General features: G+C 36.1%; 1 protein-coding gene across 1 annotated transcript in view; it reads right to left on the bottom strand.

The window, feature by feature from the left end:
• Nucleotides 1-19,604: 19,604 nt before the first annotated feature.
• The window catches only part of LOC123524931 (MORC family CW-type zinc finger protein 3-like), a 138,675-nt gene continuing 130,441 nt past the window's right edge, over nt 19,605-27,838 (bottom strand). Inside the window, exons 18-19 of the mRNA XM_053541367.1 lie at nt 26,437-26,528; nt 19,605-20,741 (exon numbers count right to left, since the gene is read on the bottom strand). Of these exons, the coding sequence (XP_053397342.1) occupies nt 20,003-20,741; nt 26,437-26,528 (831 nt within the window). The 3' untranslated portion in view covers nt 19,605-20,002. The remainder of the gene's footprint in view (nt 20,742-26,436; nt 26,529-27,838) is intronic.

Consider the following 27,838-nt stretch of genomic DNA (forward strand, 5'->3'; position numbering starts at 1 on the left):
TGAGGTTATGGAGCCTGCATATCACAGGAACTGCCAAAAGACAAAATTAAAAAGCAGGCACCATATCCAAGGGGTGATTAAACAATACCCAAAGCTATGAAAGCGGGAGTATTGGAACCACCCAGGCCGAAATGTTCATGCTGAGAAACTAAACAGTACCAGTAACACGACATTAAAGTCGTGCTGAACGATCTGAGAAGATCGAAATATAACAGCCCTAATTGAATGTACGGGGAGACTTTTTACGGCCGCCACACGGCACAAACAACGCTGCTGTGATAATAAAATAGAAAAAGTGGAAACTCCACAGATCGCTATACACAACAAAAACGAAAATGTTGCAGGCTCTGTTTGATTGAGCCTGTTTATGGACGGTAGTGGAAATGCATGCTACCGTCCACGCCCTCTAGCCCCGGCTTGAACAGAACTCAACATTTACACATGCTAAAAGTACAAAAAAAAACAATTAGAGACATCGCCAGTACAAGCCTTAGTAATTCGGGCGACTTTTTTGTCCTTATCTAGCCTTGAAAACATATCTATGTGTATTAAGCTTTTAATCTACCATTTGAGGGGCTTTACTGGCGAATCGGTTTAGTGTTTAGGGGAGGAATGCGAAATCAATGAAAGATATATTTCACGAGTTTTTGGGTCGGGGTTTTCTCCGACTCAATGGAATTATAGACGGTAAATGAAAATCCACTACACTTTTTAGTGCAAAACGGCAAATAACAAAAATGAGTGCAGCTATAACAAAGCGTATGAATATCATCAGGACTATTTACGGCTATTTTTATATTAACGGCTATTTTTAGAATGCAGTCGCCAGTTGCGTCATCAATATATGTTATGTATACCGCTTGATATACACAACAAACACGGTGGCTTCTGAGAAACTATTCCCAATAAAAACTTGACGGAAACCGTATTCCAAGGGCGAAGTTTCGCTCAAATGACATAAATGAGCATTCAGTATTTGAGCTGAAACACTGGCTTGAATGCCGTGGATTACCTAACCGTAGAGATAAACCGAAAGTTATAGTAGAAAATGTTCGTAAAGTATAACAATTTCATTTTTTAAGCCTAGCTTATTTTGTTGCATGTACATTTTAAAGACTTTATCAGTTTTAAGACAGGAAAGTGCGCAGACTGGAAATTAGACAATGTTTTTCAAAGAGCCTACTGACTACATTGTATTTGAATGGGACTAAAATTTCATTTTCATTTTTTTTTATTGAATGGCTGCGTGATAATGTCTCTAAAGTAGAAATATTCCTTCTTCTTGTAGATTAACAAGTCATATTGAATTTAAAATTAATCAAATAGAGATCTAGATCTACATGTTGCAGAAAAAAGTTTTGCACATGTGTTTTGTGTCAAAAGCTAAGACATGAATTTAACACCCTATAAATCTTTATCACTAAATGTTATGGTCAAAAGAACAATCGATTTGTCATTCATTCATATATGTTTAAGTATCGGGTGTCCTAAGTAGCTCAGTTGGTAGAGCGTTGGCGCATTAAGTCGAAGGTCCGAGGTCCGGGTCTAGGCTGCACAACGTTTCCTTAGACTGTTACATTTGGAGGTTCTACTGAGATGTTCACTCTTGGAGCCCATGCAGAGCAAAGCAGTTTGACTGGGATGTGCATTTGAATTCGGTTAACAGTCTGCGTCAGACATTAGCAAAGAGTGCCACAGTGCCGATTTTTGCAATAAGCGGGAAGGTGTGTAGCGGTTCTCGTACCGTTCGGCCATTGTAGCTCAATTGGAAGAGCGTAGGCATGGTAAGCCGAATGTTCGAGTCCCGGTCTAGGCTGCACATTTTTTCAGAGACCGTTTCATGATGATAAACATTACTTTCATCTGTTATCAAAACTGACCAAAAAGTGGTGGTTGTATGTGTCCATATATCATGTACAATTTGTTTTTATACTGCAAACCACATACTTAGTTTGCAAAATATGTGTTAATCAACCACGTACTTTGTTTGTAAAATATATTTTCATCTTATGAAAACTGAATTTGATGTGCAGCCAGCATGTAAACTTACTTGTGAATTAGTTCATTACATACAGGCTAGGGGTCTGGTAATGAGAAACGGACCCCTTAGGAAATAAAGATTTAATTAATTTGCTGGAAGCCACCATATTGGAATGAAGCTTTAACTAAGTGTTGTATTGTCAGACTACCGGGCATAATTTGCAGTGCGGCGCTGTCGCATGTTTGGCAAAAATCTTTTATTTATTTTTTTTTGTTGGATACAACGTCGCACCGACACGATAGGTCATATGGCGACTTTCCAGCTTTTAATGGTAGAGGAAGACCTCAGGTGCCCCTCCGTGCATTATTTCATCACGAGCGGGCACCCGGGTAGAACCACCGACCTTCCGTAAGCCAGCTGGATGTCTTCCTCACATGAAGAATTCAACGCCCCGAGTGAGGCTCGAACCCACATCGACGAGGGGCAAGTGATTTGAAGTCAACGACCTTAACCACTCGGCCACGGAGGCCCCTAAAAATCTTTTAAAAGATGAATTTCATTTACAAGCAGATTCTTTGTTTTCTTCACAGAAGTGCTTATTTATTTAGTAAAGTTGGTCTAGTACTTTCTATTTTCGTATGATTGCACGAGAGATCCGTAACAGCACTTTGATAAAGTATATTATAACGGATATTACATAAGTGTCTTTTCATATTGAATTTTTAAACAAGTTGAATAATATAAAGAAATGAGAGGCATTAATCACGGTACATGTTAGCGTTTCCTGTTGAAACATCAAAAATTCTACTTTCTTTCTCTATAGAAACAAGTCAATTTGACCAATTCTCATATATATTTTAACAATATCGACATCAAAACTTTATTACTCTAGTGTATTATCATTTTTATTTATTGGCTTTATTACACTCCCGCGAAGAAAAACATGTGATCAATTAACATCTCTGAATCTGAAATGTTTTAGCTGTTATCAAAGGAATCCGAAAAAAAATTAAAAGAAAATAAATTTAAAAAAATGGAAACGATATTATTACTAGTTAAATTATCACATTTTTCGCATGAGAACAAATTTGTTTGGGTGCAAATGAAGAGTATTCATAAGAATGTACTCTGATGACTTATATTGCTGTTGCATGAAATATAATACTGTCATTACAGGAAAAGAGTGGTTGAATTCAAGTTTTTGAACCCTGAAATGTTTTTGGGAGGAAGTTCATGAAGTTGAATTTTGGGGGAAATATTTGCATGAACCCTTTGAAATTTAATATTTATGCTGCTGTAACATGTTAGGGGAGTTAGATGCACGATGTCACTATGGTCATATTCCACACTGTTGTCCTGTTTACTCTTACCCTGCTCAATTTAAATCATCAATATTTCCATCTTTGAATCTGGAAAGACTTCCATTAATTGTAAAAATAGATGCTAACAAAAAGATACTGACTGAATGGCAAACAGTACAGATCATGCTCAGATTGTTCAGATTTTTTTTTGGTTGGGTTTAACGTCGCACCGACAAAATTTTAGGTCATATGGCGACTTTCCAGCTTTGATGGTGGAGGAAGACCTCAGGTGCCCCTCCGTGCATTATGTCATCACGAGCGGGCACCTGGGTAGAACCACCGAACTTCCGTAAGCCAGATTGATGGCTTCCTCACATGAAGCATTCAACGCCCCGAGTGAGGCTCAAACCCACATCGATGAGGGGCAAGTGATTTGAAGTCAGTGACCGTAACTTTCGGCCACGGAAGCCCCTCATATTGTTCAGATGTACATACTGATTATTATCAGACTGCACAGATGTGCATGCTGATTGTGATCTACACTGACTGCAAAGGCAGAATCAAGCACGATATTCAGCATCAAATGGTTTCTGATACGTATTTTATTTTCACATATAAATTTGAGAAGCTTACAATTTATCTTTCCCTCTTTTAATAATTAATACTTAATATTTTTGACACAGATTCAAGCTATTGTGCAATATCTTCATCTACCATTGGAGTCATTAAACACTCCAGTGACAGCTCCAGTTTCCTCAGATGTGTCCAGTTTCTCTATCCAGCATCGAAATAGTCGGAGGCACTGTCTCCTGTGACAGCTCTTTTTACCTGTCGTAATGTTCACTGCAAGTGAATAGTCTAACCCGGGACTGGGTTTTCCCAAATCATTGTAGGTACTCATTTCGCAAATTTGTTTAAATTGAATTACACAAAAAATTCTTTGAATTGACAATCCAAACTGATACTATTTACTAAAGACAGATATGTTAAAGTTATTATGTATAATAGGATTCATACAATAATGTCGAATTTGTGTTCGTTTGTGAGTTTAATATTTTGACATATTTCAAAGCTACAAATTACAATCTGTTTATAAACTGGTTTGCTTTTTATTTGTACCTACAGCGCGTGCATGAATCTTGGAAATGCCAGACATAAACCGATTTCTGGCGTAAATCTTACGGTTCGCACGGGCCTTGGAAAGTGCTTGAAATGTCGACTCGAGTTGTAAAAAAGTAAACTTTACTGATTCCTGTTGTGATTTACTGACAATTGATTTCAAAATGGCAAGTGCCGTTTCAAACTGAGTCGGCTAAAGGGCTATAGATGGTGCAGAAAGGAAAATGACGTCCACAAAGCGCATTGCCGAGTTTGTAATAAAACAATTGAAAAATGTGCCATGGGCGAAAGTTATGAATAATATTTATGGTTTAAATAGTTTGATAAATGTGTTTCAAAGTAACAACACCAAAGAAAAACTGTAACAGTCTCAAAAATAGAGCGCGGTACATGTACTTGAAAATGCCAAGTTGTCCTTGGAAAGTCATTGAATTCAGTTCCCAGATTTCTGTACGAACCCTGGACTGATTACTCTGCTATAAATATATTATAAATACAGCTGAATTACCCCGACCCATCAGTACTCTCAGTGCTTTGATTTCTTCAGCTTTCACAAAACGCATCCGTATACGACTAAACGCAGGTAGGAACCGCTTGCAAATCGTATTACAAGCCTTTTTAAATCTCGGGCTAGCCTACTGTGACTGATGCGTTTGTCCCTCTCTATAATTGAAGATATATCTTTGAAAATAAGACTGTGATTTACAATTTGAGGGGTTTCACCGCCGATTCAGTTCATTGGTTAGGCCAGGTGACGGTATCAATTTGAGTAAAATTTAATGTTTACAAAGCAAATGCATCCGTATAGGACTCAACGCAAATGAGGACCTTATACGATGATACAAGCCCTAGTAGCTCGGGCTACTTTGATAGAAGTTTTTGTCCTTATCTGGCCTTGAAAACATATATTTGTGTGTTAAGCTTTTGATCTACCATTTGAGGGGCTTTACTGCCGAATCGGTTTAGTGTTTAGGAGAGGATGGCGAAATCAATCTGGAGTAAATGTTACTATAGGTTACATATGAAAGATATATATTTCACGAGTTTCCCCAGCTTTCACAAAACGCATCCTATGTACTCAACGCAGGTAGAAACCGCGTGCAAATCGCATTACAAGCCTTTTTAATATCGGCTACTGTGACTTATGTGTTTTTCCCTTTCTATTATTGAAGATATATCTTTGAAATTAAGATTTTCATCTACAATTTGAGGGGTTTCACTGCCGATTCGGTTTATTGGTTAGTGCAGGGTGAGGTTATCAAGTCTGATGAAGAGCCACCCAGCGGTTCATGAGAAGCTAATTTAAGGTTTTTCTATTTTTAGCTATATGCACCTCAGCTCTGGCGGTCAAACCATTAGAATAAAATAGATAAAGTCCATGCAAGGATGCTAAAGAACTAGTCTGGATGAAATCAGTATCATTTGAAAAAATGTTAAAGGTTAGCTCTAGAAGTGGTCAACAAATCTGAGAGACAACCAAACAGACCAAGATCAGTGAAAATCCATCAGTTGAATCAGAAGTCATTTAGAAGTATTTCTATTTTTAGCTCCTGTGTCCTCTAAAAGGGGCCCAAACAGAAACGTCTGATGAAACTTGAAAGGTCATACAGTGATGCTTCAGACTAAGTTAAAGGTCCAATACTAAGGAAAGTGAACATTTTAATTTCTTTCAAAAAGCACAGAAACTATTTCATTTTATTGGAAAATGAAAGTTGGTATGTAGAAATTCGAAATAAATTGCAGTATATGTACAATTATTTTTCTATGAAGTATGAAGAAAGTTAAAAAGACCTGGGGGGTCATTCTGTCGATTCATTGAAATTTCAACATAATACACATACATTTCTTTGAGTTCCAAAGACCTTCTGTAAATTTTGACCTGCCAATCTTCATTATTTAGTGTCTTGCAGAAGTCTATGCACTGGCTATGAAAAAAATTGCCAACTCACTTTCCCTTAGTAATGGACCTTTAAGTGAAGAAGTGATACATTTACAAGTTGATAAAAAAGTTTTTTCCCTATTTTACATCTTGTAGCCTTTAAAAGTGGTCACAGAAAACCACCTACAGAAACATAAGAAAGGTCCATACAAGAAAGCTAGAACCAAGTTTGTTGAAGATCAAGTGATTGTGAAAGTCATTTTTTTCCCTTGTTTGTTTTATTTCTAGCTCTGGTGGCTTTGGGCAACTGCGTATTTGAGTGCATGTATGCACATGTGTTGGTCTTTTGTGCATCCATTCTTGTACTGCTGCAGGTTGGGGAGGCTGTGTTTTTTTAACATTATAATTTCCCTATTGGGTATCTTTTTCCCCTTTCCCTCTCCAAGCAACATCTATCTTTCTTTACCCCATCCCTATTTTAATGTCTTTCTGTATGCTATACCTTTCCACTATAGTTTCTTTTAGTGATGAACCTACTTTGTGATATGAGGCACCAACTGTGTTTGCTGTGCTCGGTGCTTCCAGCAAATCTTCCACATCTTTTAATTCTTTAAATACCAGAAATACATACAACTTGCAAGGACACTTGCTTATTCAACCATGTTCATTGGTAAAGAAGTGTGGACACCACGCCTTAATTTCCCTTCTCAACATTAAAGAACGAAATGCTCTATAAATGGAAATGTAAACTAGAGCTATCTCTAAAGGTGATGAATGTACCCCCGCATGCACTGACATAGTACATTGCAATTTGATGCACATAAGATTGCATAATTATGTGGACTGTATGTATATAGACTGTATGTATACAGTATAGTAACAAAAAGCAAAGTCCCATAACTATGCAGAATATTTTAATCTAAAAGAATGTAACATGCACCATGCACAACTAGGATTGGTACTGATCACCTGTGTGAAGTTTCAATAAATTGTGTGCAAGGGCTCGGAAGATTAGGCGTGCACAAGATTGCATATGCAGACTGTATGTACATAGTATGTTAACAAGAAACAAAGTCCCGTAATTCTGTAATTTTTGTTGTTGAAAGAACCCAACATGTTCCATGCACAACTACTGTTGTTACTGATCACTTGTGTGAAGTTTCATTAAATTGTGTCTAGGGGATGAGGAGAGATGGTGTGCACAAGATTATGTCTGTGTATATAGTATAGTAACAAAAACAAAGTCCCATAACTCTGCATTTTATTTTCTGAAAGAACCTAACATGCCCCATGCACAACTACTGTTGTTACTGATCACTTGTGTGAAGTTTCATTAAATTGTGTCAAGGGGATGAGGAGAAATGGTGCGCCCAAGATTGTGTCTATGTATATTGAATATTAACAAAAAACAAAGTCCCGTAACTCTGCAATTTTTTTTTCTGAAAGAACCTTACATGCCCCATGCACAACTACTGTTGTTACCGATCACTTGTGTGAAGTTTCATTAAATTTTTTTTAAGGGGATGCGGAGAGATGGTGTGCACGGTGCGCACAAGATTGTGTCTATGTATAGTATAGTAACAAAAAACAAAGTCCCGTAACTCTGCGATTTTTTTCTGAAAGAACCTTACATGCCCCATGCACAACCACTGTTGTTACTGATCACTTTTGTGAAGTTTCATTAAATTTTGTCAAGGGGATGCGGAGAGATGGTGTGCACAAGATTGTGTCTACGGACAGACAGACATCCTGAAACCAGTATACACCCCCTTACAACTTTGTTGTCGGGGGGGGGGGGGTACAACTAAAAGATAAACAAAGTCTCATATACAAGTTTATTTTGTTACTTATAAAATGTAAGTGTCTATTCTTAACAAATCTATTCTCTTTTCTAACTAACTATTACATTCTTTTGCGAAAGATATTTATTTGTTTATTTGAAATCATTTAACAACTTTTCAACAAACAGTTTCTTACTTATATATAAAACAAATGTCCTGTTTCTAAATTTCTCGAGTAGTTCAATCAAAACTTCATGATTTATCGAAATAAAGGAACTAATATTGTATTTAACATAGAAAAGGCAATTTGACAATACACATAATGTTCTGTTTTAAATTTCAACACACCAATAAACTAAAAAGCAATGTAGGACTTTCAATTGACTCTTGTCTAGGCAAAAATATGTATCACAAAAGAGCTGTTAAACAATATATGAATCTAACTTTATTACATCTACTATCTATGAGTAAACAGAATGCTAAATTTGCCTAAATTTATAATCAAAGTTTCTATTCAGTAATTCTGTTCCCTTGAAACAGAAAACTAGACAATGCTTTTGTATAAAAGCACATGTCTCCCCAAATGCAAAGTAACATAGGCAAGAAGTTAATAGGGGACTGGAGAGAAAGTCATAGAAACACTGATGGCTGGCTGCATTAGCGATCATCTGCTTGGCATGTCCAATCATTCAATTAAGTTTCAACATTCTGGGCTTAGTGGCTCTCAAGTTATGAATTTGAAAATGGTTTTCCATGTTCCAGCCCCTATGACCTTGACCTTTGATTGAGTCACCCAAAATCAATAGAGGTCATCTACTCTGCATGTCAAATCATCCTATGAAGTTTCAACGTTCTGGGTCAAGTGGTCCTCAAGTTATTGATTGGGAAGTGTTTTCTATGTTCAGGCCACTGTAACTTTGACCTTTAATAGACCGACTTTAAAATAAACTGATGTCATCTACTCTGTATGTTCAATCATCCTATGAAGTTTCAACAATCCCCTGTGACCCTGACCTTTAACAGAGTGAACCCAAAATCAACAGGAGTTATCTGCTCTGCATGTACAATCATCCTATGAAGTATCAACATTCTGGGTCAAGTGCTTCTCAAGTTATTGATCTGAAATGGTTTTCCATGTTCAGAGCCCTGTAACCTAGACCTAAAGTGACCTAAAAAACATTAGGGGTCATCTACTCTACATGACAAATCATCCTATGAAGTTTCAACATTCTGGGTCAAGTGGTTTTTCAGTTATTGATCGGAAATGGTTTTCCATGTTCAGGCCTCTGTGACCTTGACCTTTGATGGAGTGAGTCCCAAAACAATAGGGATTGTCTATTCCATAAGCCATGCCACTCTATAAAGTTTGAAGGTTCTAGGTAAAATGGTTCTCCAGTTACTTATCGAAAGTAAAGTGGATGGATGGAAGGACAGATGGGCAGACAGGGCAAAAACAACATGTCTCCTCCAGTGGGAGACATATTACAAACAATAAAGTAACTCATAGCTATTAAAGGTATTAAAACAAAGTCTTTAATCACATAATAGGTAAAAAAAGCAGTCATTTTTTATACCGGATTATATTTTGTATGTATATACACATGTACACTGAGCACCATAAGAAAAACAAGAGGACCATGATGGTCCTGAATCGCTCACCTATCCCCACATGACCCAGTGTTGAACTGAGTACGACGTCATTATTTCTATTATTTGACATAGTGACCTAGTTTTTGAGCACATGTGACCTAGATATCATCAAGATCAAAAATTCTGACCAATTTTCATGAATATCCATTGAAAAATATGACCTCTAGAGAGGTCACAAGGTTTTTCTATTTTTAGACCTACTGACCTAGTTTTTGACGGCACGTGACCCAGTTTCGAACTTGACCTAGATATCATCAAGGTGAACATTCTGACCAATTTTCATGAAGATCCATTGAGAAATATGGCCTCTAGAGAGGTCACAAGGTTTTTCTATTTTTAGACCTACTGACCTAGTTTTTGACGGCACGTGACCCAGTTTCGAACTTGACCTAGATATCATCAAGGTGAACATTCTGACCAATTTTCATGAAGATCTCATGAAAAATATGGCCTCTAGAGAGGTCACAAGGTTTTTCTATTTTTAGACCTACTGACCTAGTTTTTGACGGCATGTGACCCAGTTTCGAACTTGACCTAGATATCATCAAGGTGAACATTCTGACTAATTTTCATGAAGATCCATTGAGAAATATGGCCTCTAGAAGGTCACAAGGTTTTTCTATTTTTAGACCTACTGACCTAGTTTTGACGGCACGTGACCCAGTTTCGAACTTGACCTAGATATCATCAAGGTGAACATTCTGACCAATTTCATGAAGATTCATGAAAAATATGGCCTCTAGAGAGTCACAAGGTTTTCTATTTTAGACCTACTGACCTAGTTTTGATGGCACGTGACCCAGTTTCGAACTTGACTAGATATCATCAAGTGAACATTCTGACCAACTTTCATAAAGATCCCATGAAAAATGTGACCTCTAGAGTGTCACAAGCAAAGTTTACGCACGAACGACGCACGACGACGACGGACGACGGACGACGACGCCACGCGATCACAAAAGCTCACCTTGTCACTTTGGACAGGTGAGCTAAAAAGTTTTATACACAAAAAATACTGGCCTTTGATAAAGGCTATAAAGACATAATTCACTATAATTGGAATGACGACAGCGGCTGGTAAAACAAGTTTAATATGTTACCAATAGTAGCATTTTGAAGCATCTCAGTTGAACCTATTGCATACTAAGACGTTATGTTTGAATGGTATGAAGTATACATGAGTCAATAATTAATAAAAATTAATAAAATTACTACATATATGAACAATCAGTATATTAGAATGAATAAGTACAAATGACATACAGTCAAGTATAAATATATCAATTTATATCTAGCTACACATAACTACGGATATACAAAGTCATACATTTTTATTGCATATTGTATATTTTGGAAGATCTGGGTAGAATTCACTTAAGAATTAAGAAATCTTCAGCTTTTCGTATGTTGTTAAAATGTATAACAAGAGCACCGCCTTGCGGGTGCTGACGCTCATCTGATTTTTTTTGTGTAATAGAAATATTGTCCTACCCATGATTTTCTAAGTCTAAAAAGGGCCATCATTCTTGCAAAAAGCAGGATAGAGTTATGTTTCTTGATGTACAGTGTCCACTTATGATGGTGAAAAACTGTTGCAAGTTTTAAAGCAATAGCTTTGATAGTTTATGAGAAAAGTTGACTTAAACATAATACTCAACCAAGAAAATAATTTTCTCAGTCCAAAAGGGGCAATAATTATTGCAAAAATCAGGATGGAGTTCAATGCTTGCTGTACAGGGTCAGCTTATGATGGTGAACAAGTGTTGCAAGTTTCAAAGCAATAGCTTTGATAGTTTAAGAGAAAAAGTTGACCTAAACATAAAACTTAACCAAGAAATCTGATATTTTCTAAGTCCAAAAGGGGCCATAAATCTTGCAAAAAGCAGGATGGAGTTATGTTTCCTGCTGTACAGGGTCAACTTATGATGGTGAACAAGTGTTGCAAGTTTTAAAGCAATAGCTTTGATAGTTTAGGATAAAAGCTGACCTAAACATAAAACTTAACCAAGAAAACTGATTTTCTAAGTCCAAAAGGGGCAATAAATCTTGCAAAAAGCAAGATGGAGTTATGTTTCTTGCTGTACAGGGTCAGCTTATGATGGTGAACAAGTATTCCAAGTTTCAAAGCAATAGCTTTGACAGTTTGGGTGAAAAGTTGACCTAAACATAAAACTTAACCAAGAAATCTGATATTTTCTAAGTACAAAAGGGGCCATAAATCTTGCAAAAAGCAAGATGGAGTTATGTTTCTTGCTATAGAGGGTCAGCTTATGATGGTGAACAAGTATTCCAAGTTTCAAAGCAATAGCTTTGATAGTTTAGGAGAAAAGCTGACCTAAACATAAAACTTAACCAGGCAACGCCGACGCCGACGTCGACAACCCCTCAAGTGATGACAATAACTCATCATTTTTTTTCAAAAAATCAGATGAGCTAAAAACAAAAACAATTATACCCTTGTAGACCATCAGAAACTAAAAATAAACACACAATAAAATGCGATTAAAAAAGCTCATCCTGTCACTATGTGACAGATTAGCGCAAAACAAGAGCTGCCACAGGAGACAGTGCGCTGGACTATTCGCTGCTGGATAGTGAAACTGGGCACAATTTATGAAGCTGGAGCTGTCACCTGGATGTTTAATGACTCCGACATGGATAAAATGTTGGATAATAGCTTGAGTCTGTGTCAAAAGTATTAAGTAATAAGAGAGATAAGGATCAAGTGTATCAAAACATTAAATATCAAGTATAATTCTTAGCAAAAAGGGAGCATAATTCATGAAATATTGGTGCAACAGTGACCACCTAATGTGTCATGTTGCATCAAATCCATTTTATGATAACTTGAGATATAGTGAAAGTGCATCAAAATTAAACTTTAACTCAAAGTAAAAGGTGCATAATTCATGAACACCTCTTCCCACATGACCCAGTTTTGAGTAAGACGTCGTTTTTTCTATTATATGACATAGTGACCTAGTTTTTGAGCTCATGTGACCCAGTTTTGAACTTGACCTAGATATTATCAAGATAAAAATTCTGACCAATTTTCATGAAGATCCATTGAAAAATATGGTCTCTAGAGAGGTCACAAGGTTTTTCTATTATTTGACCTATTGTCCTAGTTTTCAAAGGTACGTGACCCTGTTTTGAACTTTACCTAGATATCATCAAGGTGAACATTCTCACTAATTTTCACGAAGATCTCATGAAAAATATGGCCTCTAGAGAGGTCACAAAGTTTTTCTATTTTTATACCTACTGGCCTAGTTTTTGACCGCACTTGACCCAGTTTCAAAACTGATCTAGATATCATCAAGGTGAACATTCAGATCAATTTTCATGAAGGTCCATTGAAAAATATGGCCTCTAGAGAGGTCAAAAGATTTTAATAATTTTAGATCTACTGACCTAGTTTTTGACCGCAGTTGACCCAGTTTTAAACTTGACATAGATGTCATCAAGATGAACATTCAGACCAACTTTCATACAGATCCCATGAAAAGAATGGTCTTTAGAGAGGTCACAAGTTTTTTTTATTATTTGACCTACTGACCTACTTTTATATGGCACTTGACCCAGTTTCAAACTTGACCTAGATATCATCAAGTTGAACATTCTGACCAATTTTTATGGAGATCCATTCACAAGTGTGGCCTCTAAAGAGGTCACAAGGTTTTTCTATTTTTAGACCTACTGACCTAGTTTTTGACCGCACATGACCCCGTTTCGAACTTGACCTAGATATCATCAAGATGAACATTCAGACCAACTTTCATACAGATCCCATGAAAAATATGGCCTTTAGAGTGGTCACAAGGTTTTTCTATTATTTGACCTACTGACCTAGTTTTTGAAGGCACGTGACCCACTTTCAAATTTGACCTAGATATCATCAAGATGAACATTCAGACCAACTTTCAAACTGATCCCATGAAAAATATGGCCTCTAGAGAGGTCACAAGGTTTTTCTATTATTTGACCTACTGACCTAGTTTTTGAAGGCATGTGACCCACTTTCGAACCTGACCTAGATATCATCAAGGTGAACATTCTGACCAATTTTCATGAAGATCTCATGAAATATATGGCCTCTAGAGAAGTCACAACGTTTTTCTATTTTTAGATCTACTGACCTAGTTTTTGACCGCACGTGACCCAGTTTCAAACTTGACCTAGATATCATCAAGATGAACATTCAGACCAACTTTCATACAGATCCCTTTAAAAATTTGGCCTTTAGAGAGGTCACAAGGTTTTTCTATTATTTGACCTACTGACCTAGTTTTTGAAGGCATGTGACCCAGTTTCAAACTTGGCCTAGACATCATCAAGGTGAACGTTCTGACCAATTTTCATGAAGATCTTGTGAAAAATATGGCCTCTAGAGAGGTCACAAGGTTTTTCTATTTTTAGACCTACTGACCTAGTTTTTGACGGGACGTGACCCAGTTTCGAACTTGACCTAGATATCATCAAGTTGAACATTCTGACCAATTTTGCAAGAGTTATGGTCTTTGTGTCATATGACGTGAGTGATGATGTTGAACAACTATTTCAAGTTTGAATCAAATCCATTTAGTAATAACTGAGATAAAGTGAAAGTGCACCAAAACTCTAACCTGGAATTCTAAGTAAAAAGGTGGATAATTCATGAAATATTGATGCCACAGTTATGAACTTTGTGCCATAAGATCTGGATGATGATGAGGAACAACTTTTTTAAGTTTGAAGTAAATCCATCAAGTAATAACAAAGATAAAGAGAAAGTGCATCAAAACTTTGACCAAAGTGCGGACGCAGAAGGACGCTGACGCTCTGACAGTGCTACTTAGTTACAAATCAAATAGCTTATCAAGATGATCACCATATCCTTATGTCTGACAAACAAAATAGTAACTTGATGCGTGTCCACAGGTCACTAGTTGCGAACTTTCTGTGACTGTATGCTTACTGTCGACTATATCAAGGGCATAACTCTAGTCTGGTTCTGTGAAATCCCAATTAAAACTCCAGGTGCATAACTCTACATGCTGAACACCAATCCTACTACATTTGATGACTGTTGGTGAAAATGTTCTGGGCACAAAAAGCTCTATTCCTTTCATTCAAAATATACAATAATCTCTAAATACAAAACAAAGAATATGAAATAATCTCTAAATACAACACTAAAAAAATAAAATATCTCTAAACACAAAACTTCATTAACATGTATAATATAAAATACTACAACTATATTTACAAATTGGAAGTCTGTTCACACACAATTGATTGGATAGTAGCCTATGTAAAGAATACAATTTAGGTTAAGTTTGCAAACACATTTAGTGGTATGTTATGTATGGTACTTAAATGGTCAGGTTAGCAACACACATAGGTTTCAAAGGTATATTTCCTTGTGTCAAGGTCTTAAATTGTATAAAATGTCACAGCTATAGTTCAGTGAGTTTTAGCTCCATCTTAATTCAATATTTATAGGTTATTAGCTTTGTATCGGGAAATATGCACTCGTTCTTCAGCGAAAATATTGCACGACTTTAGGAGCGCAATATTCTTCCGCTGAAGAATGAGTGCATATTTCCCAATGCAAAGATAATAACCTTTTTATTACATACTCATCTACACGTATAAATATAATGTAAGTACCATAAATTTGTTCAATAGCCTGAATAGGATTGACAATACTGAACTAAATAGAAGAAAATAGTGCAACAGCACACACTGAATTACGTCACGCACCCGATATGAAATTCAGGCGTCAGTATATGGAAAAATATTGACGTTTCCGGTACCAGTGTAACTTAACGGGGAATAGAAACGAGTATGTAATAAGACTTTTTATCACTGCATTTACACCTATGATAATGCATATATTGAAAAATAGATTTAATATAAATACCACAATATGAAACCTCACTTGTGATATTTCCTTCTTCATTTATTTTGCCATCTTGTCTTTAAAACTGCACAATGTGATCAAGAGTGTGTTTTACGCTTTTTTCACAACACCATCTTATTATCATTTTCAGACTTCATGAATATAATAAACCTGATCTTCATTTCATTTAATAAATATTACAGGACGTTGGCTGACATGCATGAAAAAGCAATTACATGTATGTACCTCAGTTCCTTTAAACGACTGCTCAGTCCATAAACTTGTATTTGTACTGTCACAGTAGCATAATATGCAATCATGCATAAGATTTAAAAAAAAAAAAGAATTGAAAAATGGAAAAATGGAAAAAAAAGTGTTCTTTACTCTACTGAAAATTATGTAATAATTGCGACAATTTTATTTGGACATAAATTGAGCTGCCAATTCAAAACAACACTAGAGATGCTTTTTTAGAAAAGCGCATGTCTCCCACAACTGCCCCTATGAAAAATGTCCAGTTTCTCTAGATGGATTAGATGAATGGACCAAATTAGACGGCTTGGACAAATGGACTAAATCAGTAATTCAAGGGCCATAATTCAAAAGTGCCTGGGCGGATTTGGCTAGTTATCAATCTTGGCCGAGGTCTTATGGTCAAACACATTTTGTTCAAGTTTGGTGAAGATCTGATGAGAAATGTTGGACGAGTGCGGACAAGCTTTGTGACAGACAGACAGAGACAGACAGACACAGACTGGAGTAAATCAATATGTCTCCCACACCACTGTGTGGTTGGAGACATAATAAATAAAGTTAAAGATGCTTCCAAATTAAGAAATAAAAGGTACTAATAACTTAATTAACATATGGTCTAAAACAAATAATACATATATAATTATGTACAATGTCTACATATATATAGGGAAAAAACCCCTTTCGTAATAGGTTTCAGTTATTTATTCAGAGTCACCTTTAGTAAAGATGCCACTACAAATTTGTAACAAAGACATAACAAAATTCTTGAGCAAGTTGATGAATGATTATCGATTAATGATTGTCTTTTGTTCCTCTGAACCATTTTTTATAGATATGATATACGATTTTAAGACAGTGTCTTGTTGTACCAATAATCCTTACAGGATTACAAGGTATACCTGTATGACAGTGTCTTGTTACAATAATCCTGTAATTACAAGGTATAATCTGTATGACAGTGTCTTGTTACAATAATATTGTGAGTACAAGGCATACCTATATGACAGTGTCTTGTTTTTACTATAATCTTGTGATTTCAAGGTTAACCTGTAAGACAGTGTCTTGTCGTAACAATAATCTTGTGATTACAAGGTAAACCTGTAAGACTGTGTCATTTTTGAACAATAATAATGTTTAATAACTAGATTTACCTGTAAGACAGTGTCTTTTCTTAACAATACTCTTGTGATTATAAGGTGTACCTGTAAGACGGTGTCTTGTCGTAACAATAACCTTGTGATTACAATGTATACCTTTAAGACGGTGTCTTGTCGTAACAATAACCTTGTGATTACAAGGTTTACCTGTAAGACTGTGTCTTGTTTGAACAATAATCCTGCAATTACAAGGTATACCTGTAAGACCGTGTCTTGTTTGAACAATAATCCTGCAATTACAAGGTGTACCTGTAAGACTGTGTCTTGTTTGAACAATAATCCTGCAATTACAAGGTATACCTGTAAGACTGTGTCTTGTTTGAATAATAATCTTGTGATTACTAGGTATTCCTGTAAGACCGTGTCTTTTAATAAATATAAGCCTATGGTTACCAGGCATCCATTTAAGACAGGCATTAACTGCTATATAAAACAGCTTTTTCATTTTTTTGATTGTTCTATAACACAATCATAATATTTATGTAAAAGTATGAACATATGAGTCATCACAATAACATTAACTATTAAACAGAAACAAAATTCAAATAAAAACAAACAGTTTTCTTTAACACAACATTAGTTACATTGTCAACAATAGAAATATGTTCTTGAACAAAACAAAAACAATCTAACTGTTCCTCTAAGTCCAACATTTTTGTCTACTAACAGATACTTTCAAAAGGCACAACAGGATATTTTAAACATTTAGTATTTCTATAAGTCAAAGATACTATCAAAATTTGCAAAACAAGAGGGCCAAGATGGCCCTAGGTCGCTCACCTAAGAAACACTCCATAACAGTGTAAAACATGTTTGACCTAGTGATTTCATGGAAACAAATATTCTGACCAATTTTTCATTAAGATTGGACCAAAAAATTGGTCTCTTGCGATAAAACAAGCATTTTCTTAGATATGACCTAGTTTTTGACCCTAGATGACCCATGTTCAAACTCGACCTAGATTTTATCAAGGCAATCATTCTGACCAAAATTCATGAAGATCAACTGAAAAATACAGCCTCTATCACATACAGATGTTTTTTCTTTGATTTGACCAAGTGACCTAGTTTTTGACCTCAGATGACCCATATTCAAATTCGACCTAGATTTCATTAAGGCAATCAACCTGACCAAATTTCATAAAAATCAATTGAAAAAAACAGTCTCTATCGCATACACAAGATTTTTCTTTAATTTCACCTAGTGACCTAATTTTTGACCTCAGATAACCCATATTCAAAATCGACCTAGATTTCATCAAGGCAATCACTCTGACCAAATTTCATGAAGATCAATTGAAAAATACATCCTCTATTGCATACACAATGTTTTTCTTCGATTTGACCTAGTGACCTAGTTTTTTACCCCAGATGACCCATTTTCGAACTCGGCCTAGATTTTATCAAGGTTATCATTCTGGCTAAATTTCATGAAGATCAGTTGAAAAATACCGCCTCTATTGCATACACAAGGTTTTTCTTTGATTTGACCTAGTGACCTAGTTTTTGACCCGAGATGACCAATTTTCAAACTTGGTCTAAATTTCATCAAGGTAATCATTCTGACCAAAATTCATGAAGATCAATTGAAAAATACAGCCTCTATCGCATACACAAGGTTTTTACGTGATATGACCTAGTGACCTAGTTTTTGACCCAAGATGACCCATTTTCAAGCTCGGCATACATTTCATCAAGGCAATCATTCTGACCAAAATTCATGAAGATCAATTGAAAAATACAGCCTCTATCGCATACACAAGGTTTTTCTTTGATTTGATCTAGTGACCTAGTTTTTGATCCGAGATGACCCATTTTCGAACTCAGCCTAGATTTCATCAAGGCAATCATTCTGACCAAAATTCATGAAGATCAATTGAAAAATACAGCCTCTATCGCATACACAAGGTTTTTCTTTGATTTGACCTAGTGACCTAGTTTTTGACCCGAGATGACCCATTTTCGAACTCGGCCTAGATTTCATCAAGGTTATCATTCTGACCAATATTCATGAAGAAGAATTGAAAAATACAGCCTCTATCGCATACACAAGGTTTTTCTTTGATTTGACCTAGTGACCTAGTTTTTGACCCGAGATGACCCATTTTCGAACTCGGCTTAGGTTTCATCAAGGTTATCACTCTGACCAATATTCATGAAGATTAATTGAAAAATACCGCCTCTATCGCATACACAAGGTTTTTCTTTGATTTGACCTAGTGACCTAGTTTTTGACCCGAGATGACCCATTTTCGAACTCGGCCTAGATTTCATCAAAGTTATCATTCTGACCAACACTCATGAAGATTAAATGAAAAATACAGCCTCTATCGCATACACAAGGTTTTTCTTTGATTTGACCTAGTGACCTAGTTTTTGACCCGAGATGACCCATTTTCGAACTCGGCCTAGATTTCATCAAGGTTATCATTCTGACCAATATTCATGAAGATTAATTGAAAAATACAGCCTCTATTGCATACACAAGCTAAATGTTGACAGACGACGGACGACAGACGACAGACGACGGACGACAGACGCCGGACATCGAGCGATCAGAAAAACTCACCTGAGCATTGCTCAGGTGAGCTAAAAAAATCCAAGAAAGACTTCAAGAGTTTCTGAACACATCACTAGTGACTTTAAGTGATTCATAAAACTGATCTAAGTTAATGCACGAGTTTTAAACAAGAAACACAACAACCTGTCTATTTCCACATGTATCTGAACATGGCAAATATAAGCAACTGTTCAAAAATGTTTGTCAAAATAGAGGGAAACTGAATTGGAAAGTATCCCCAAAAAACATTTAATTTGGTCAAATAAAAGCCTTAATTTATTACTATACTATTTCATCACATCAATTACAACAATTATTAAAAGGTAAGGCTGATACAAGTATTAGTTTTCAGTCTATATATATTTAACTGAATCATACAGTTTCTGTTTTTCTTTAGCAGTCAGACCTTCAACTGGGATTGTTTTGCTTATTTTTTTACTTAATAAACTCCTTTATTACCTTGTCAACATTCTCAGGAGGTCCATATTCATAATCAGGCTGAAGCATTTTCATTAATGTCAAAACATTTCTTCTCAATTCATCAAGTTCCTTGGTCTTCACTAGTAATTGCTGCCTCTGTTCTGTTGGGCATAACTTCAACCGTTCCACTTCAATAGGACCAGTTTGAGATGCTTTATGCTGGAATACCTTTTTCTTATCAGATTCATTTGGTAAGTTTCCATTTAAAACTTGATCCATCTCAGATAACATTTTCTCCAATTCTTCTTCATCTGGATTTTTGTCAGTTTCTGCTTCCATCTTGATGTATCCATTTGGAACATTACCAGTCTGTCCAGATCTCACAGACTGATCAACACTGTTTGTGGCAGGATTGGCATTGTTCAAATTGGGACTGGCATTGTCAAAATTTAAAGCAGTTTTGTATGTACAAGACTTTGTTCCTGTTTGAGCTGGGCTTGAAAGTTCTACACAAGTGGTATGTACAGTATTACTGACTAGACCAGGTGTACCGTTATAAACTGGTGACTGGTTCAATTCAGCATAACCAGTTCCTGAAATTGTGTAACTTCTACTTTGAAGCGGAGTTTTGTCATTGCTAAATGATTTTGTTACAGACTGATTTCCATTTTCTGATGTTCTTTGTCTAGTTATTCTATCATCACTTCCATCTCTGTCTGGATATTTTCGCTTCCCTGGGGAAACTTCTGTATTACTGTAAATAATTAATAGTTCATGAAAAATAACTGTTTAAAGGTTTGTTCTTTTATTAGACCTAGACGCACAGTCAAGGGGAACCACCTGAACAAATATGAGAGGATCTTACAAGGCTACTACTGACCAGGTTTGGTAAGTACATGTATCAATCCAATGGTTCAGGAGAAGAAGTCATTTAAAGGCTTTTTCTATTTTTAGCTCTGACAGCCCCTAATAATATCAGTCAAAAGAAAAAGTTTGAAAAACTTTGAGAGTGCCTGACAAATATGTCTATGCAAATGTACAAACGAGATGCCCAAGGGCAATATGTTGAGCCTACCAGCTGTCACAAGGACTTGGAGTTGCACATCAAAAAACATTTGTGCCAAATAAAACAATTGTGCCAGGTTATTTTATAATCCCACATTCAATGACGAAGTTATTGTCCAGACAAGGTCAATTATAGCCATATTTGACCTTTAAACTCCAAGTGTGTCCTTAACCTTTAAGATATTGACACGGGTTTTGCACATAACATGCTGTCTTATGGTGGTAAACAATTGTGCAAAGTTATTTTAAAATCCCACAATCAATGACAAAGTTATCCGGACAAGGTCAATTATAGCCATATCTGACTTTAAAACTCCAAGTGTGACCTTGACCTTTATGATGCTGACGCCAGTGTAGCACACAAAACACCATCTCATGGTAGTAAACAATTATGCCAGGTTATTCTATAATCCCACATTCAATACCACAGTTATTGTCCGGACAAGGTCAATTATAGCCATATTTGACCTTTAAACATTTAGTGTGACATTGACCTTAAAGATATTGACATTGGTGTTGCACCTGACATGCCGTCTCATGGTGGTGAACAAATGTGCCTATTTTAAAATCCCAAATTCAATGACAAACTTATGGTCCGGACAAAGAAATCCAGACGGACGCAGGCACACACACCGAACAGCCATTTGGCAACTATGTCTTCGCTCCCTTACGGCCTCGACAAAAATGAACTAAATCCACCCACTGTTCCATTTGTCATCATGAATGCACCAATGCACACACCAACATTGTAACTTCATTATATCCCTTCCTTAACTCTGTTAAGTAGATATGATTATAAGGCAAAAAATCTTCATGTACTCTATTTTAGAAGGCATAAACAAGAGGGTCATGATGACCCTATATCGCTCACCTGTTAAACTTGACCTTGGAATTTTGACTGTTTCAGGGGTCAATCAGAGGCCAAAGGTCTGAAACTTTTGATTGGATCTGACAGATTCATCAAGGAATCCAAGATCTTCTGTAGTTAAAGATATTTTACAAGTTAAAATTTGTATCAAATAAAACCATAAATGAAGTCTCTACATGGCTGCAAAAGCCAAAATAGCAAATTTTGGACCTTTTAGGGGCCATGAAACATATCCTGGGATCTAGTCAGTTTTTAAAAGCAAACAAGATACAGACAAATACCATTACCTCGATATTCAAGGGACTGCAAAAATTGCATCGACTTATCCGAAGTTCGACGCAATGATATTGTCTATCTAGGACTACTTTTTTGTATCTGTATAAGACGTCTATATTGTCATTACATCTCATGCTTCTTTAAGAGGGTCTGAAAGGGGAAGGGAATAATATAAAACCTAAATACGACCTTAATTTTATTGACAAACCGAGGGTTCAACGCAATAAGGGCGTATCCACATATAATAACTATATGTAGATATGCCCTTATTGCGTTGAACCCTCGAAACATTTTAATTAGTTTATACAACTTTTAAGATATGTTTACCTGGCCTTTCTCCATGAACAGCATGCTCGCTAAAGTAACTAGGTATTCACCTTGTTGCTTACTTGGTCCCTCCCTAAAGTCTGAATGCAGCAGTAATGATACTGGTTGAGTAGCCATTTGAATGTGTTTCAATAATGAACAAGAGTGCAAGAATGTCACAATATACACCTGTCGCAGCAAACTAGCAAATAGCACATGTATTTGCAAATTTGTCAAAATACACCTCAACATTGGATGTAATATGCATGTTGTACTACAGAAAAGTGGTCTTGATTTTTCCCTATGACTAGTAATGAAAAAGTTGCCATATAACCTATTTATAGTAACAACAAAGGGAAGTAATTCTAAAGGAGGGACCTGTGCATGTCATGATGGTGTTCAATTGTGCCAAGTAACATCAAAATCTCTCCATGCAAGAAGAAAATATGGTTCGGACAAAGTTTTCATTTTTGTATACTTTGACCTCCAAGTGTGACCTTGACCTTAGATCTAGGGACCTGGTTCTTGCGCATGACACTCCGTCTCATGATGGTGAACAAATGTGCCAAGTTTCATCAAAATCCCTCCATGCATAAAGAAGATATGCTCTGGACAAAGTCATTCTTGAATTTGACCTTTACCTTGACCTTAGACCTAGGGACCTGGTTCTTGCGCATGGCACTCTGTCTCATGATGGTGAACAATTGTGCCATGTTTCATCAATATCCCTCCATGTATGAAGAAAATATGCTCCAGACAAAGTCTGTGGACGCTGCCCGCCTGTCAGGGGTGTTCCCATAATACGTCCTGTTTTTCAAACGGGCGTATAAAAATTGCCAGTTAAATATGCATATTGTTACTCAATCAAAAATGGCAGATGTTTACTCCGTCAAAACAGAAAAATATTTCGAGAAAATTAATTATATTATTATTGTTATATTGGAAAACAGCTTGACTGCTTGCACATTGTTTTGCACTAATTATTGAGAAATACACATATAAATTGAAATAAAAACTAAATAACAAACAAAACAAACACACAAACTAACCTTATTAAAATTAATACATCACTGGACAGCAATAGGTTGATTTTCATACCTTACAAATAACACGGATATTTTTTTGACAATCTGCGATATCGACAAAACCAGGTGTAAAAATTGTACAGGTAAACTGACAGGACTGAAAAATTCCAATGACCTAAACAAAATATCGAGCTAATAATATCGAGGTAATGATAAATAATACCATTAAAATATATAAAGAAAAATCAATACCGACCAAAACACATCGTGCTAACCGTGGTATCTAGCTAACTGATATCAAGGTACCGATATTCAACTGTATTATGCCATTACAAGTTCTGATCAAGTTTAATTAAAATCAATTGCAACAACAGCTGTCTCCGTAGGATGACACATGCCCCCGATGGCACTTTGAATGAATAGTTATGGCCGATGTTAGAGTTTAGGACCTTTGACCTACGGAGCTGGGTCTTGCGTGCGACACATCGTCTTACTGTGTCACACATTCATGCATAGTTATCTTAAAATCCATGCATGAATGACAAAGATATGGTCTGGACATGCCCATCAATGCACTATCATGAAAAATGATCTTTAACGTCTAAGTGTGACCTTGACCTTTGAGCCACGGACCTGGGTCTTGCGTGTGACACGTCGTCTTATTGTGGTACACATTCATGCCAAGTTATTTGAAAATCCATCCATCGATGACAAAGATATGGACCGGACACGCCCATCAATGCACTATCCTTTAACGTCTAAGTGTGACCTTGACCTTTGAGCTACGGACCTGGGTCTTGCGCACTGCACGTCGTCTTACTGTGGTACACATGCATGCCAAGTTATTTGAAAATCCATCCATCGATGACAAAGATATGGACCGGACACGCCCATCAATGCACTATCCTTTAACGTCTAAGTGTGACCTTGACCTTTGAGCTACGGACCTGGGTCTTGCGCACTGCACGTCGTCTTACTGTAGTACACATTCATGCATAGTTATTTGAAAATCCATCCATCGATGACAAAGATATGGACCGGACACGCCCATCAATGCACTATCCTTTAACGTCTAAGTGTGACCTTGACCTTTGAGCTACGGACCTGGGTCTTGCGCACTGCACGTCGTCTTACTGTGGTACACATTCATGCCAAGTTATTTGAAAATCCATCCATCGATGACAAAGATATGGACCGGACACGAAAATTGCGGACAGACCGACAGACCGACAGACGGTTCAAAAACTATATGCCTCCCTTCGGGGGCATAAAAAGTGGTCTCTATTGTGTTCACAAGAAATTGTGGACAGACGCCAATGGATGACAGACAAAGGCGAACACTTAAGCTCAACTTGTCACTACGTGACTGGTCAGCTAAACATTGATTGCAAAATGTGGTCTCTATTGTGTTCACAAAAATTGTGGATGGAGGACAGACAGACGTAGAGTGATCAAAAAAGCTTACCTTGTCACTACATGATAGGTGAGCTAAAAACATACATTGTCAGGTGTTTAAAGTCAGTGCTAAGAAATTCTACTTAAGTTTATGTCATGCATTTTTCATCAGAAGATGTCACTAGTTTATTGGTTATTACAGCTGAAAAAGACATACATTAGAGATTGAGCGAGTATGTAGCATTGTTCTGAAAGCCCTTATCAAACACAACTGTGTATATTAGGTTGTTAAACGTATATTCCTTTCTCAATCAAGAATAATCAATGTCAGACATACACCTCAATGACTTAAGGCATTTCGAACATGACATGTGATCTTAGTCCTGCTAGAACCCTAACTGGTGGAAAAAGGCAGAACAGATAATAATTTCAGTAAACAAGAGCTTTCCTTATGACTATTCAGTGATTTGCATTAAAATGAATTTATGTCTGAATAAGAGATATCTACTTTAAAAGGAAGTTACATCAAGGGGCATAATTCTGTCAAGAACACTAATTAGAGTTATTAGAATTGTTACCACATATGCAGATGATGATGGTAAAGATATGTTTTGAGTTTCAAGTCATTTAGTACCACAGTAATGTCCAGAAAACAAAGTTTGTCAAAATATTTAGGTATGAAAGGGGTATAATTTGGTAAAAATACAAATCAGAGTTATGTGGATTGTTACTACATGCAGATGATGATGCTAAAGATACATTTTAAGTTTCAAGTCATTATCTTATATTGTACTAAAGTTATATCCAGAAAGCAAAGATTGCAAAAAAACTTGAAGTATGTAAGGGGCATAATTCTGTTAAAAATACAATTAGAGTTATGGGGATTGTAATCATAAATGCAGATGATGATTATACAGAAATGTTTTCAATTCAAAGTCATTATCTTTTAAAGTGCCAAAGATATGTGGATAAACAAAGCTTAAAAAAAATTAACATGAAAATAATTCAAAGTATAACAACTATTGACCTTAGGTGTAATGTTTGTATGCTGGACAATGTTTATGTTTACAGTTAGGTATAAGCAATAGCAACAAGGACATGACAGAAAAACAAAGGTTGTTGATAAAGTTTAACCAAGAAAGTGACACGCTGGTGCCAGGGTGAGTAGAATCCCTATTCTCCGAATAGTGGAGCTAAAAATCAGTATAAGAAAACAAAACAGAGGTAAATGAAGCAGATTTGCACATTTTAAGCACTTTTGTGTTCAATGTTATGCCTTCTATGGACTGACCATATTTTCATTAAACTTGTATTTAAAATGCAATACAGATTTTATGACTTTTTGGCACAGCAGAACAGTGCTCTACAAACTGGAGACCTCTGTTATTGTGATAAAGTCCTATCATAATACTGATACTTTTAATTTAACATGCAACTTTGATGAAATGGGGAAGAGGAAAGCTCTCCTTACTCATTCAATATTTGAGAAGAAATATACATTTCTGAAGACTTACTCTAACGAATTATTCAATGGCTCAAAGCGACTCACTGCTAAACCCTCATAACTTTCACCTCCCTGAGAAACTTGCAATCCTATTATGGCTTCCTGAAATATAAAATAAATTCACACAATCTTTATTCATTTTGAAAATTTAGAAATTGACTGAAAACAAAACTAGATGCTTACACTTCTTATATATACCACTTTTTATTTAAAATAAAATATGATACCACAAAATCATTAATATTCATGTAGGATTAATTTTTATAGATTTCTTAGTTAGGCCATAATAAATTATCTTGTTTGTTTTGGGTTTAACGCCATTTTTCAACAGTATTTCAGTCATGTAACAGCTGGCAGTTAACCTAGCCAGTGTTCCTGGATTCTGTACCAGTACAAACCTGTTCTCTGCAAGTAACTGCCAACTTCCCTACATGAATTATCAGATGTGGAGGACGAATGATTTCAGACACAATGTCTTTTATCAAATTGTCACAGAGAACACTCGGCCCGCCTGAGGATCGAACTCGCGACTCCGCGATTTATAGACCAACACTCTCCCTTTTTAGCTAAGCGGGCGGGCCATAATAAATCAATTCCTAGATTATCATCTAAATTTTGTTCAAAAAGTGGGGGGGGGGGGGGGGGTGGGGGGTAGATTTATTGTGTACGCGGGGTTCCATTGACCACTGGTTGCCTTGAAATAAGCAAGTCCATCGCCCCAGGTTTGCGTTCCCTTTATACGGTCCGTTTTTCAAAGGGCGCCTTATAAAAATGACAGCTATTTATACATAAATCGAACCCCTGAATACATGTCAGGAAAACGTCAAAAACAGAATAAAGTAAAAACAAACTTGTCGACTTTCTTTTTTACTCTCATATTACATTTATCAACAATTCAACATTTTATTTAGAAGCTGGATCGACCTGCGTTTTTGATGAACCAACTTAGTTTTCTAGAAAATAAAACTAGTAAAATATTGTTATATTTGTTTTTTTTTCTTTTTTAATTAAATGTTTTGAATAAATAGAAAGCAACTGTTCCAATATTTCGGAATGGTATCGTTCAAAATGGCATGAGCTTCTCAATTCAATCCGATAACAAAAGGTGTGACAGTCTTTTTGTAACAATCAAAAAGCCAGTAATTATCAGCAGTAAGCTTGTCACCTCCTGTCAATTTTGTTGTTCACAATTTGATCTCGGTTAAAAGTATCCTAATATTTGTGATTTTTAATATTTCTTTCATCAAAATACTTTTAAATTTATATGAAATTAATTTTGTTTGAAACTCAATCTTTTATGGAACGTAACAGCAATCTTAGACTTTAGCATATACAGTAAGCATGGAGAGTAGTTTCCCTTTACCAAAATGGTGAAAATAAACAAGAGGGCCATGATGGCCCTATATATTTCT

The sequence above is a fragment of the Mercenaria mercenaria genome, chromosome 4 (assembly GCF_021730395.1).
Source record: "Mercenaria mercenaria strain notata chromosome 4, MADL_Memer_1, whole genome shotgun sequence".
NCBI classification, from domain to species: Eukaryota; Metazoa; Mollusca; class Bivalvia; order Venerida; family Veneridae; genus Mercenaria; species Mercenaria mercenaria.